Genomic DNA, 15146 nt, shown 5'->3' with positions numbered 1-15146 from the left:
TAAGATAAAATTAAGCAGCATCCTCTTCACGCTTATATTATTTACACTCATCAGCTTGAACACTTGCAACTGTGAATGCATGTGCTGACACTGCGTTTCTGTGACACGAAGAGGTTCAGGTTTCCGTGGTTATGTTTGTAGCTATACCATTCCCTTTCACCTCTGCCAATTCCAGGTGACAACATATTTTTAAATACTTTATTATGTCAACTTCATTCACTGTGAACAAACCATTGTGTGGCCTTTATTTCAGAGGTCAGACTGATATGCAGAATCCCAGAGAATGAGTTGTTGTCCCAATTCAAGCCTCACCGCATTGTGACGCTCTTCACACACACACACACACACACACACACACACAAACAAGGGGACCCCATGTGAGTACAGAGCAGCAGAACTCATATCAGTGGCTCTCAGAGACCTTTCATCCCCATCATTACAAACTCATCCCAGGTCACCCCCACATTTCTTCTAGAAGCAGCTAGTGGCGTGGCATCCCAGTTCCCAGAGTATTATATTATCACAATGTATTTATATTATCACAATGTATTTATATTATCACAATGCTTTGTTTTTAAGGACTCCCCACCCTTTAACCCCACGTGGTAATCTCCCCACATAATGGTTTCAGTGGTGTTGTAGAAAGGGGGCTATGGGTGTGACAATGTGAAACAACAAAATGACATCAAAAACATGGGAGAAACCAAGCATAATTGACAAGCACTGTGATGTGAAAATACATTGACCATATCAGAGTCGTAAATGAGCCTCGAGACAAAAATATAAATAACCATTCAGTGTCCTCTCCATTTTAACGGATTTTAAGATGGCTATTGCAGTCAGCAGTTATGACAATGGTGGCTGAAATTGGCTTTGGATTTGAGAACCACCAAACTGCTCTGATTGATCTGGAGTTTCAAGCGGACAATGAGGGTGTGTGTATCCTTAAAAAAAAAAAAGAGAGTTTATGTTGTTCAACTACATTGTGGTGGCTTGTCCGTGGCAGCCCTGAGATTGTCCCAGTGAATCAGGTATCCCACAGTAAAACCAGAGGGGATGCTCAGTCTCTTAATTCATCTCCAGAGTTAAATACACTGATCTTGTGGCCTAGCCATCTGTCTATTTCACAGTGTTGGCTGGGAGTCCTGGGTTTACATGATGGAGCATTTGTTCTTGTGGTTGTGTGGCTCTTTGAAGCGCAGTCTCTGCTTGGATCTGTGTTTCTCTAAATAAGTCAGCTGTTTGCTGTTGATGGCTCCTCGGCGCTTCCTGTTGGTACAAACAAAAAAAAACAGCACACAAATAACTGCTCTGTGATGTTCAATACATGAATTACATTTTTACCATGGATTCAGTATGTTGCATAAATAAAGAAATAAAGATAGCAGGAGAGAGAGAGAGAGAGAGAGAGAGAAAGAAAGAGAGAGAGACAGACAGACAGACAACAGACAGACACATCTCTGAAGCAATCTTAAGATTCACTCACTGTCTGATGAACTGAACGGCATCCTCATATTTCATCCCACTCTCGATCAGTGCCAGGGCAACCATTACGGGAGCTCTGCAGAGAACAGAATTAGCTGTGAGACACACAGCTGAGAAAGACCAGCCCATGTTCTCCCAGTGCAAAACATTTCCAAGAAAAGGCTTTCCAGGATAATCTGGTACTTCTGAACAAGTGTACCACCTAGTGTATGTGTGTGGGAATGGATTCAAAATGGTTCTCCCCTGCCCTTAGATGCACCCAAACACTCTCCAAGGAGTGCACTGAACCCAATATTGCTGCGACAGATGCATATAATGCCTGGACAAGGGCTTTAATCTTTTCCAGACATTCTTCATCACTAGGTCCAACTCAGGGCTACTAGTTAAGCCAAGACAGAGACTGCAGTGGTGTGCTATTAAGTGCATTAAGGCATGCACAATTCTTACAAACACCAACAACAGCAGAGCTGCCACTGATAAAAGAGCTAACTCATGTCTTTTGGCGATATACCAAGTTGGCAATGTCCTGCTGTGAAAGCTTTTTTCATTTTTTTTGACATTTTCCTGGGGTGGTTCTACCCAGACCATAGAACTGCATAGTGCATAGCCTAGGCAACTAGTCTGAATGACAGGTGTGTTTATCTGTCCTTTGCATGATTATATACCATGAAAATTCATTAGAAGAGGATACCAATACTAGTTGCCTATAAAAACCTGCTTCAAAAAGTGGCGACTCATTGCGTACTGTCTCTAAGTTTACCACCATCAACAAACACTAAAATACTTTTCTGATATAAATACATAAAATGTTTTTGCCTTGGAAACTTTCTGTTATTTACATGACATATTGAAAGGGCCTTTATACTGCATTTTATGCCAAATTTAAAAAAGGAAGTACACTAGTAACATAGGGCTCAAGCAACTCCCTCTTGAAGGATTCGTGCAAATAATTGGTTGTGTGATACAACATGAGAAATGATTGTGGATTGTTTTGTCATTGGGGTAAGCATTAAGTAATTCAATGAAGTCCCCCCCAAATGAGTCAGGAAGACACCCATCCCCATAAGAAATAAGTTTCTGAGGACACCACAGAGGACCAACAGGATCTCCATATAAATACCAAAACAAACTCTACTGACTAAAACAAACACTGGTACCTTGTCAAGCATTCCCTGGGCCAGAAGTACGTCAGAAAGTCTGGTGCTTCACCAGTCAGAGGGGGGGGGGGGGGGGTCAGGGGTCAGTTGAGGGGCCCAGGAGAGAAGGTATCCTTCAGCTTAACACCACCAATGGATAGGCTCAACCCTGATCGGATCTGAAAGCTCCCACTTACTGACCGTCTGGTCACATTTTCATGTGCAGAGGACACGGACTGCTAAGGACTGGGGGGCTTACCAGCCTTCACAAATGCTCCAGCGCCTTTCAGATGTGCCTTCCAGTAGCAAACACTGCCTTTCAGCTGAGAAGCCTTTAAACTTACTTCAAGACTACTTCACTGCACGGCAGAGTTTTGTGAAGTCTCATACACACACACAAATGTATGTTTCCATGCTAAAGTGTACAAATCATTCTCAGTGAGCGCCTCGGTCCTGCGGCTTGATGAGGTCCTACTCACCGACCCAGTCCAGCTACGCAGTGAACAGCCACACAGCAGCCAGGATCCTCACAGAACTTGTTCTTCAGCAAGGTCAGCCAGTCATCCACTATCTTAGTGGGTGGTGGAGCCCCATCATCAAAGGGCCAATCCTGCAAAGGAGACACAGAGACCGGGACAGTGAGCGGCTACTCCAGCCTGCGTCATCTCAAAAGGAGACACAGAGACCGGGACAGTGAGCGGCTACTACTCCAGCCTGCGTCATCTCAAAAAGAGAGAGACTACGAGGCTAAAACTGAAGCCTGATGAATCTGTATTTCACCAATTAACATAATATCTCATTTATCGTTATGTGCCAGATTTGAATTTGAATAATTCTGTTTGTCAAAAGAATCGCCTCCTAAAAGGAGATCTGATTTTTCATCCAAGAGTACATGGGTTTGTCTGAGCAGGGGCAAAGTGTGCGTGCACGCAAATGACTGAATATGTAGGTACATGCAGGAGCATAAGTTAATATGCAAGGGTGCAAATGAAAACCACACGAGACAGATCATATGCTTGCCAAGAACTTCAGGCCATTACCATGGCAACGCCATGGGCACTAGGAGTGCAGCAGACTTTGCTTGGACTGCATGTTAAAAGTACAGGTGCAACAGATCATCAAATCATCATCATCATCATCATCATCATCATTAAATCATTGAATCATCAAATCACATGTCCAATCAAAAACTCCACCTGGGCTACTGTGCTTTTACACACATTTGTATCTGTCTAAGGTGACAGACCTGTTGCAATAAGGTATGTAGGGGTAGCTACTATAACCCCAAAGCCTACAAATACTGTCATTTTCAATTTTTATTTTATAGAATGAAAAAATTGAAAACGGATTCAAGGGGAGATTAACCTCTGGTTTGCAGTTACAAGACTCGTAGGTCTGCCGAGTTAGTGAGCCACTTGTGTTATGATAGTCTGCATGTCCATTCTTAGTCTCATGGTTATTCTAAGAATATTCAGATGCTGCCCCAATGTCTGCCAGTTTTAGTCTGTGTTACAATGACTGACTCCTGTTCGGTTCACATTACATAGGGATGTGTCAGATCAATGAGACACAAAGCAAATGCAACATTTACCGAGTTGTTGTTTCATTGTCTCAGACAACATCTTTGATGTGCCTCTGTCTGTCACTGTCTGGGCTGAAATGTTGCCTATAATGCTATCGAATGGAGGAGTCGTTTTATTTGAAAATGTCATATTCCACGCAATTCCGTTTAACTGTCATTTCCGTTTAACTAACTCAATTCCACATTTTCCAAATAGGACCTTAATATATATACAGTCCCGCCTCAAAGTATTATATACAGTGTTATTTACTGCTGAAATGCTTAAGTGTTGTGTAATCTCTCTGTAGTGATAGAGTGATGGCCTTTTTCAGAGCAACCTTTATCCTAACCCATCATAAGCCAGAGAAAGCTAACCGTCGTACCCACTAGGTGCCACCATTGTGTTAGACTCCGGTGTGGGTTTTTAAGACAGATTGGCTCTGACAGAATGTCTGCGACAGCACAACAAAGCTGATTTTGAATGTCTTTCCATTTACCTTCTATTGTTATACAAAGAATTTCATAAACTGACCTACTTCCAACAACAAGTAGACATTCCACCACCCTCTCTCCATTGAGAAGCCATATTAGCTTAACCTCTGACTTAATTAGGGAAGGGGAACCACAAACAACCATCATAAGAACCATCCCCTCCAGCTGAGGCAGTCAAGAATCTCTTCAGGTTAAATATAACGTTTAAATCCACTAAGAGGTTAACAGGCCTTGGTCCTGTCTGGAATGTTAACCGTAAGCTATTAATTCCCAGAGGCCCCTCTAGGACATGTGGAGTCTGCACTACCGACGTGGCTGGATGATTGCACTACTGCCATGGTCTAATTGTGGCAAACGTCCACTGACTTTCTTTGAATCACATACCTGTATTTTCTTCCAGCGACCTGACACTACAGTGGTCAGAGGGAGGTTTGCAACACCTGTTTCCTGTCAACCAACACCTCACTTACAAACCTCACACCTCCATTTCTTTCCATCTCTGCAGGAGTGCAATGGATGATGTGACTGCACACATCTGAAACACTACCTCAGCACTATTCATAGGTGCCCAGCATGGCTTAGCAACCCTCCACAAATGACAGCTGCTAAACTAGAACCTTCAAGTGTGCCAGGTAAAGCCACAGGTGGCAGATTGGCAGCCAAAGTGGCAAGTTGAATAGCATTAGGGAAGCCTTTCTTGGTAGTGTTTAAGTAAGAGGTGGCTAAGGATGAAGCTGTGAAGCCAGTCATCAGCTCGGCAGAATTAGCTGAAACCATGCAGTCTTGAGAGTTGTCAGTCACCCTTTCCACAAACTGTGCAAGACAATAAGCATAAACATTACCGTGAGACCCCAACACAAACTTCTACCACAAATTCTTAACCACCAACCTCAGTTCTAATTTTATCATTACCGGTTAACCTCCGACCTCTAACCTGACCTTAACCCTAGACACTAGAAAGAGGCAGCCTGTTCATTTTCAAGTGGCAGAACTAAAGCATGGAGGGGAGTGACCAAGCCCCCTTGTCAAACACTCCAGCGCCCATGGCAACGGGGGAAATGTTGATAAGCCAAATTGAAAACACATGTGACTCTTGGACACAGAGAAGGAACATTTGACAGTAAACAGGGGGACATGGGACGGGAATGTCCAGAGTGTCTTCTCCCGCTAGCACTGCTTACTCCGGCGGCTAACTTCTGCATCGACATCAAAGGGGACAACATGACAGAGCTTCCATTGTTGCAAACAAATCCCTGGAAACCAAAAAGCAATCCCAATCCCTCACCATGGAAACTACATAATTCTGATGAAAGAGCCCATGTCACAGGGAAATGTGCCCATGTTCGTAAAGTATTCACCTCCGGGGTTCACCTCTGGACAGTATCAGGAGTGCCATTTCATATACAGTGAAAGTATTGACTTGTTTCCTAAAAATGTAAAGTCTGCCTATAAGTGCAGGTTCGAGAGACACCTGCACACACATGCACTTCCTCATAGCTGCAGGGCATCCCTCAGAGCAGAGAGGAGAAGACACAAATGTGGATATGGGATCACGGCAATGCCATTTTGGAGAAAATACCTCATCAACCTAAACATTGGTGTACAAATCTCTCCATTTTTGTGAGGTTGTGAGTTTGAGTAAAGCAGTAGAGCAGACCAGAGTGCCAAAACCTCCCGTGTTCCTATAAATTATGTGTATGAAATAACCTCCAAACCAATGCTGTGTAATGAGAGAGCATCCTGTGACGTATACAGTAGAAACTTGGGTGGGCGGGAAGTCCTTTACCATCACGGTAATCCCATCCTTCTCCAGGGGGGTTTTGTCATAGGTGACCTCACACACTCTCACAACTGTTGTTGCACCATACTTCTTCAAGTCCTGTAAAAACAGAAAAAGTAAGCAGATTTTCTCAGGTCATTGAAGCCAAACGGCATAAAGCCAGGCATCTGGAGCACCATTGGAGTGGTGTAACTGGCAAACAACAGTTCCTGAAACAGTGAATAATATATGTGCATGGTGTTTACCAATGTTAGACTTTTAAACTTTATATTCATTTATGCAACACATCTGACCTGACAGCATTGTAGGTGATCACAACAATATGGTGAACATGATGCTTTTCATGTCATGACACTATACATGAAAATGAATCAAAGCTGAAGTTCTGAGTCTACGGTTCGGACTGACATTGCTGTCTTGTTGTGCATGACCATCGTGCATGACCAATGTGCGTGTGACTCTCACCTCGATGAACGTCCCGAGGGTGGCATTGGTTGGGTTGTGTGTGATGAGGAAGCGCATCGTTTTGTAGCTGAGCTCGACGGGGGCCGGCCGGTTCATCCTGGCCACACCCTGAAGCTCACCTCCTGGAGAAATACACCCCCAGACTGGGCCAGCCTCCACAGGACCAAACAAGACACCTCTGTGCGTGTGCAAACAGCCGAGTACTCCTCCCGGCTAGCACAGCTCCGCAGTATTCTCCAGTCAGCAGCCACTCAGACCCAACCAAAAAAAAAAAACCCTCGGAGCATCAGCCCCCCCAGTAGTCTGCGGCCTAAGCAGGACCAGAGTGCGGTTGGTCTCTGTGGTACAACCGTGTGAGAAGAGCTGAGAGGAGGGGAAATGGGGAGTAGAGTGCTCGCGGTTAGGTGACACTGTCCTAGGCCCAGTCTCTCTTTAACCCATTGGTCTGCTTTGCGGTTGCCAGCCAGAAGGACAACTGTGTGGGCAGGCTGGTATTACTTTGGGCATTCAAAGGGCAGAGATAGGCATCTGCCCTGTGGCCTAAGCAATGAGATGTTGGGCGTGGCAGTAATCTCCGCTCCTTTGCAAGAACTCCATCAACAATGCTGGGATACAATACTGTAAAGAGTGAAGAGAGAATCCAGTTAGGAATGAGCATGAATACACTCCACACATTCTAATCCTAAATATACAATCTTTCGAAAATTCTATATTCTTTGTGTTCCATAACAATACCTACATACATATACAGGTCATACATAGACACCAGTCATAGTTTCCCTATAGCTAGACAAGTCGGAATTCCAATAACAGGTAACCTACAACAACTCTTTAAAAAAATATGTTACTACTGTTAGGGATCCACGTAAATAGAGATGACTGCAAATGACAAGGAGACGTCCCCCGATACACAACAACATGAAACGTTCCACAGAGGCAGCCCACACGACAATGCCGCTCACCTGCGCTAACCTCTCAGACACATGTTTTCAGGTGGAGAAAAACTACGTAACTTAAGTTATATCAACTAAATCAACTCAACCGCCACGTACTTGTAGCCTTTCCTGTAGAAGAGCCGAAGAGTTACTTGCTAGACGCTAAATGTGACAGGATTGCCCCTGGCTCCGCGTCGAAAATCCGCAGATTTATCCACGCACCAACTTGTTAATTATCTGACGGGTCTACACTGGAATATCCACTGCTCCTCCAAACACCCACTGGTCTTTCCTCGGTCCTCTTACTCCTGTGGCTCTTACCTCGGTGTTGAGCTGTGCTCCGTTCAGGATTACGAACAACTCTTCAGAAGGAATAGAGCCCTGTAAACGGACGCTATGGTTAATACTAATAACCGTCTCTGCTCTGAACCAGTTGAAGCTGCCTTGGCTTGCCATATGACACTGACAGCACTCAAATGCTAATGTCACAAACAAATGCACACTTAATGCTCTTAGGCTGCGAGTAGAGCAGCCCCTCCCTCTCTCCCGGCCTCACTATAAAAATAGCCCAGCCACTAACTAAGCCAAATAGGTAACGTTGCAAGCTACCGTGAAGATGAGCAATACTGCTAATTGTCAATGCCAAGAATATTCCCCCACATGTGGTCAGAATGTACTTAATCCATAGGTTGTTATCGGCTACTGAGACCAATGAGGTAGAAGGTAGGCCAACTTGGTAACTTAGACTTAAACGGAAAAGATCACTTCATGTGCCAAATTTCCACATAGGCTACAGGTCACTATAGCAGTCTAATAAAGAATAGACTACCACAATTCAAGGCATTTACATGCGAAACGACGCAGGTAAAAGTCAAAGAAATTATGCATTCTTTGTAAAAATGTGCTTACCGTAGTGACCAGTTAATCAATGAGTAGTCACTGCGTTTATACACTGCAGATAGCCTGCAGATACGTAGTCTTACCACTAGGAGTAGGCCTATTCCTAAATCGCACTCAAATAACTAATCATTTTCTCGTAAATCCTATTCACAAAGCTGCGGACACCAACATTTACTGAGGAAAAGCGAGAACTCCAGGGCTACAGAAAGACTCCGTTCCTATGACGTCAAGTCTCATGCACGAGTTTGCTTGCTTGCTTCATGAGTGCCACTGTGCCTGTGGGTAGGCATGTGCTGCATCGCCTACCGAAAAGAACGACAAATAAACAAACATATACATATATACATATACATACATATATATATGACATAGGATACAAATTAAATTATAATGGAATAACGTGCGTAAGTGACAGGGAATTAGATTCGTACCAATAGTCTGAGTTTTACCAGTACGGAATGTTTTTTCCCCCGTCTATATCTATTGCCATGGCCGATTTTTTCGTCGATTTATTTTTGTATGGTTTTATTCCTATTCAGTAGCATTAGGGAACACGGTGTTTGTCAGCGGAGAGGGTCAAAACAACGGCTGCCTCCCCACTGTGGTGAGTCCTAGTGCGGTGTCGAGTCAAGGTATGGCTGCACAGCGCAGGCGGCCCTCTGGGGCCCGTCTCACAGGGCCCAATGCCCCCCTGTCGGTGTACCTCCATGACGTGGCAGTCAGGGTAGGTCATATGTTAAGTCTGTAACTCTGCATAAATTGATTAAAGGTAAATGTGAAGTATTCAGCACACATTTTTCTCCCAAGCAACTTAAATGGACTGGGACTCAAACCCAGGTCAGCTGCGTTGGCAGCAATGCTGTTCACTGTACCAACTTGGACATGAATTGTAAGGGGGTGCCGACTACTGATGAACTATTGACACGGATCCGTAGCAATCGTGCCAATCTTATTGCCATAGAATTCTGTAATAATAGTCACTTTACAAAAACCCATTAATTTTCTCACAGGAATTTATTTTCTAAGTGCACCCTTAAATCTGTTTAAGGTGTAAACTAAATTACATGACTAACGAAACATCAATGCTGGTGTTAATACAGAAAAAAAAATTCACATTTAAAAAACTAAATACTATGGGTTGAAAATGGCTCAACATACTGGCCATCTACTGTTTAAAATTATCCTGAACCTTGCAAGACCGACTTGAGGCCGATGCTAACTTGAGGCCGTCATACAGTTGACCGTTTGGGACTTCTCTACATCTTGAACTGGGCAGTCCACCTCCCCTAGCCACGGCCTGTGAGTGAGTGTGAGTCTCATTGTCATTTGCTGATCGAGAATCAACATTACAGGAGTTTATATCCTCACCGGGAAGGAGGGCTTAAAGACTCTAACAGAGTGTTTCAGACAGAGGGTGAATTGAGACATACAGTATGAGAAAAATAGTGCTTTTGGATCACTGAAGCATGTAAATCTATTCTAGTAGATCCAAAAAATGTAATTATGAACATTAAAAATGAGCATAAAAGGTCCTCTTTAAAATGCTAAAAATACTAAAAACTGTGAATCACTCAAATCAAAAAATGAGGATTCCCAAAGGTAGGACTGACATGCCCATCATTTTTAGGACCGTCTCCCAAATAGTCAAGTTAGGAGCTACATTTAGCTTTTAAATTATTTGTGAATACACGCCCTGGAGATGATCTCATCAAGTTTTATAATCCTATATTGCTATACATTCATATGCCATTTACTCACAAAAACAGGGCTCCTGATGTATATCTTACAATCTGTAACAGATTGAATCAAAGTCTCCTAAACCAAAGTTAAAAGTTGCCAACAGTCTTGCTAGTTATTTACATGCTCACTAGATTATATTATATACTCAAAACTCTCTTGATTCATTATTCACCTGAAAGGATTAGATGACTACTTTTCAGTGTTCTAGTACATTCATCAATATGCTAAATCCATAAGATCTAGGTCATTCTTATAAATATATTCTAATCACGAGTGGATGACTACTAGGGAAATAATATTGCTCAAACAGGAACCAATAATGTCTGTTAATGCCTATTAATTCATGGAAATAAATGGGACATACTTATTAGCAATGGCCTGCACAAGGACATATGTTCAAGGTAAGTGTTATTTAAGGTTTATTTAAGATTTAATCCTGAGCAGTGTGTCAAGAAACCACCACATCTTCAAAGAAAAGCTTTGACCATTTGCCCTGATCACAAAGCACCCTTCAGGACTATCAAACAATGGCTCATATTCTACCAGAACTAGAGTTTCTTTGAAAACATTGTTCATCCTCGTGTTTTGTTTGTCAGCAGTACTCCAAAGACTTTCCTTTTCAAGATTTTAAAACGTTTATTTATTCTGTTTCTCAGTTTCCCCCCAACTCTACAACTGCCACCTAAATCCTCATGGACATACACCCCATCAGAAGGCCTTCCCCCCTCCGCGGCGTGAGGGAGAGCTGATCACCTCTCCGGCGTGATCCTTTTCCACAATTCTCAAGTGAAAGGAGAGGCACTCAAGTGTGGGACTAGGCCATCTCTGCTAACTTGTAAATATAGTGGCACTGCCCTCGAAATGTGATCCAACCTGTTGGCATTATGTCTCTCAGGTGTTCAGTGTGGCTTTTTGGTCTATACTACATATACAAAATGAACCCCCGTTGGTTATTCATGAAGTGTCAAAATGCGGACACTGTACTGCAGTTCTACTTTTATCAAATCAACTTCATGGATCACTGAGGAATTTGAAGACCCCCACTGATGGATGCTGCTGGTGGATGCTGCCGGGTTCATAAACAACTTCACACAATGCCCAGGCCTGCATTCCCTGAAGTCCAGCCACTGCCATCAAACAGGAGTCTTTATTGGAGGATTCCACACAGGGTGACATCACCGAGGGCCGCGCAGCATGAGAGAAGACTGGAGCATGTTTACAGGGCTCACTCGTAAACATCACGCACGGCCAGCCAAATTAAGTAACAGCATCACATGTTCAGATCAACACAGTATGACCTTGGCTGATTGACTTCATTGTATTAAAGGAAACTTAATCTCAGACAGTACTTTCTGGAAAGAGCAGTTTCTGGAAAGGGTAGTTGTTTCAGTAATGATATTTTCACCCATCAGTAGACATACAATTGAACAGATATAAATCTAATAGTTGGTTTTACCACCTTTGTATGACACTGCACTGGCAAAGCCAAGGTCATTGGTCACACACACACACAGACACACACACACACACACACACACACACACACACACTTCATTTGCACTGCTCACTGCCCATCAACACTGCTCAAAGAACCTACAAACCCCCACAAATCTAAAAGGAATAACACATTAGCAGTGTCAACCTTAATCAGTTAAGAAAAGCGGTTCCCCAACTTTGCACGACCCGGGTGGTGAGCTCTAAAGGGAAAGTGGGCAAGGAAGTGACTGGCCCAGGGCTTTAGGCACTAGAAAGAAAGAGGTCACTGGCCCAGGGCTTTAGGCACTAGAAGGCCGATAAGAAGATCAGCTTTTAGGGGAGGTCCCAGGAGCACAGGAGCCTGCTGGAATAAACAACCGAACAGTGGCATGGGGGAGGTGGCAGGTTGAGAGAGGCATGGTGGCAATGACTGCCATTTTCCTGTTTCAACAACATTCGGATTACACTGCAAATATTATAGACCAATTGCTCCCTAACAATCCCATCTGTTCCTGCTTCTTTCATTAGATATACTAGCTCTCTTAGGAAGCAACTGCAATTTCCAAACTCTCCTCAAGTCTGTGTGCGAAGGACAATTTCAATGTAAATGCAAGTTATGATTACACATTACACAAATTAGTCTGGTTGATGAGATCTGAACTTCACGATGTACATAAAACTGAAGCAACAAGGCCTCGGCTTATACCACCATTGAGAGGACTGGTCCTGAAAATGGTTAACCTAGAAGCTAGAACACTAGAAGTATTCAACACTGACTGAACACACTGGTGGGTCATGGTTTGTTTCCTCTTCCATATCAACACTACTCATGGAATACGATCGTTTTTTTGTATTCTAAAAAAAGATAAACTATGGTATATATGGTATATATGAATATCATTATTTCTCCCTTTCATCATGATGTAAAATCCAAAAATCAAGTCAAAAAGCTAAGTAGATGCTGAGCAGAATGGGTCGGTGTGTCCCTGTGCCACCAAGGTTGAACCTGAATTTGACAGGTCAGTGGAGCTCGGCTGGGCTGCATTGTTTTGGCTCGGCACTCGTGGCACTTCACTGTGCGGCGGCGGCCAGCAAGGCAGAGCTCTCAGAGACACCTGGGAGCTAAATTTATCCCCTGCAGCTGCTGTGCAGTAAATCTGGTGGGGCTGTGATGAAGAGAAGGCCACTCTGCTTCAGAGGTCTAGGGGACGTGCTGAGCCGGGGGGCAGTTGTTTTGAAACCCGAGGACCCCTCTTAAAAGTAAGTAACTCAGGATTTAATGTCTTTCTACAAACAAGGTCAAACCAATAAGCCAAGAGCATAATCAATTAATATTAATGCCCTTAAATTTGGTCAAGAGGTCCTTGAAATCAAATCAAGCTGCTACCCCAAATCCTTGGCGGTCTATATATCACTGGAACCAGTTTGAAAATGTCACCAGTAGTGAGCACTGGCAGGTCTTCTACAGACACACACACATACAGTGGCTCGAAGAGGTCAACACACTGCAACTTAAGAAAACCCCATGCAAACAGGCAAAAACACTCGCAAATTAAGAAAACATCTTCACAAATTTGACACCACATTCACGGCATTTAGAAATGCAAATTTAGACACCACATTACACAATTACAGCCAACAACATGGTAAGTGTTTCCCCCCGAGGACACTTCAGATGTTGTCCTAGTCCTAGTACATGATGGAGTCTTCTTAAAGTCCAACTAAGGAGTAGCTGAAAAGTTCACGGGTCTTGTATTACACAAACATTTGGTGTTGGGATATATTCTGCAGTGTGCAATTTGTTACATGTTACCTGACAGTATAAGGTTGCTTAGAAAATCTGTAAGCATCACTGACTTTTGATGGATTAACAGAAGCACTGATTAGATGTATAACATTTTGAAGAGAAAAAAAAAGGTTATTCAGGAGTGATTGGCTCCAAAACGATGACTGCTGAGGACAGCCACTGACTGCACTGGGTGGTGTGGTGAGCCAAAAGGTCACAGGGACAAAAACAAACATGGAAAGCTGACAGGGGACACCCAATCCAGAGGCATCTGATAACTTCAAGATGGGTTACACAACATCTCAGACGTGGATCAGAGATCTTTCAACCAGTGAAGAGGCCTTGTTCACACAGAACTACTGTTTACCTTAACTTCATTGGAAATATAGGACTAAACTAATGACTGCTCCCCTTTCCAAAGACATTCCCAATTCTAACTAACAGTCAAACAGGAGCAAAACAAGACTTTCTACATTAATTTCACTACTTAGTAGTTGACAATATAAAACATAGAAAGAAACCAGAAATGTGACAAAGGATAACCATTCTACCCAGAGGAGCACCTTACATAGAACATTCCTGGGATCTACAGTGAACCCAGCCACACATTACAGAAAAGGCAAACACAGAGAGGCCTAATGTTTACAGGTCAAACTAATATCATGGCACTTTACTGACCTCTACTGGTGGTATGCAGTCAGCTGTCCATAAAGTCAGCTGGGACAGACAGGACAGGAGAAATGGACCTTCCTCATCAGGTCATCTCTAGATAAAGGTTTTGCTTAAAATGGCCAATGTTTTTTTTGCCAGCACATCAGCCCCATTCTAGGTCTTGGTCATGATGTCTTTCAGAGGGTGGACCTCCGTCTTCAAAACCTTCTTCATTCTCTCAATTATCAAATACCTATGTGGGGGAAATGGAAAAAGGGATTTTCTCAATCTTCCTGATCATATTTTCCTGTTCATCACTTTGACCTGACATACCTAATCTGGCCAAATGGAAACATGGCTAATCTAAGCTCCACAGGAGGGATGAGCTCATCTTTTCCCCACCAAGTCACATGGCTGGATAGTTGATCCATACTCTTCACAACTCGGACAGGTTCTGAGTTAGTGTAATAAATGGGGCATGAGGCGAAATGTTCCCAACACAAACAGTTCCAATACCCTCTCACCGCACATTAAAACAGTGGCACATGTGACTTATTACAAGAGATCGAACCATGTGCATATCCAATATCCATCTTTACATCTGGCAAAGATTTAATTTTAAAATGTTGGTGAACAAAATGACCCATTTGCATATCTTGCTAGTGCACAGCTGTGTTACACATAGCCACAGCTAGTCCATAATGTGTTTGCCTGCATTAAAACAGCCTTTCTGCCGTAC

General features: G+C 43.2%; 1 protein-coding gene across 3 annotated transcripts; it reads right to left on the bottom strand.

The window, feature by feature from the left end:
- Window positions 1-184: 184 nt before the first annotated feature.
- ptp4a3b (protein tyrosine phosphatase 4A3b) lies at window positions 185-14594 on the bottom strand. Of its 3 annotated transcripts, none has more exons than XM_012839495.2 (6): window positions 14435-14594; window positions 6920-7537; window positions 6461-6553; window positions 3101-3231; window positions 1487-1561; window positions 185-1269 (listed from the first exon to the last, which is right to left on the bottom strand). In XM_012839495.2, exons 2-6 carry the CDS (start codon window positions 7013-7015, stop codon window positions 1152-1154), a joined length of 513 nt encoding a protein of 170 aa, XP_012694949.2. In that variant the 5' UTR covers window positions 7016-7537; window positions 14435-14594; the 3' UTR covers window positions 185-1151. The 3 variants fall into 3 exon arrangements, with proteins under 3 accessions (XP_012694949.2, XP_031432550.1, XP_031432551.1); XM_031576690.2 differs by lacking the exon at window positions 14435-14594 and adding an exon at window positions 8176-8358; XM_031576691.2 differs by lacking the exon at window positions 14435-14594 and adding an exon at window positions 7972-8057.
- Window positions 14595-15146: the final 552 nt, after the last annotated feature.

The sequence above is a fragment of the Clupea harengus genome, chromosome 11 (genome assembly GCF_900700415.2).
Source record: "Clupea harengus chromosome 11, Ch_v2.0.2, whole genome shotgun sequence".
Taxonomy (NCBI): domain Eukaryota; kingdom Metazoa; phylum Chordata; class Actinopteri; order Clupeiformes; family Clupeidae; genus Clupea; species Clupea harengus.
This window is presented reverse-complemented; position numbering and strand designations above follow the sequence as displayed.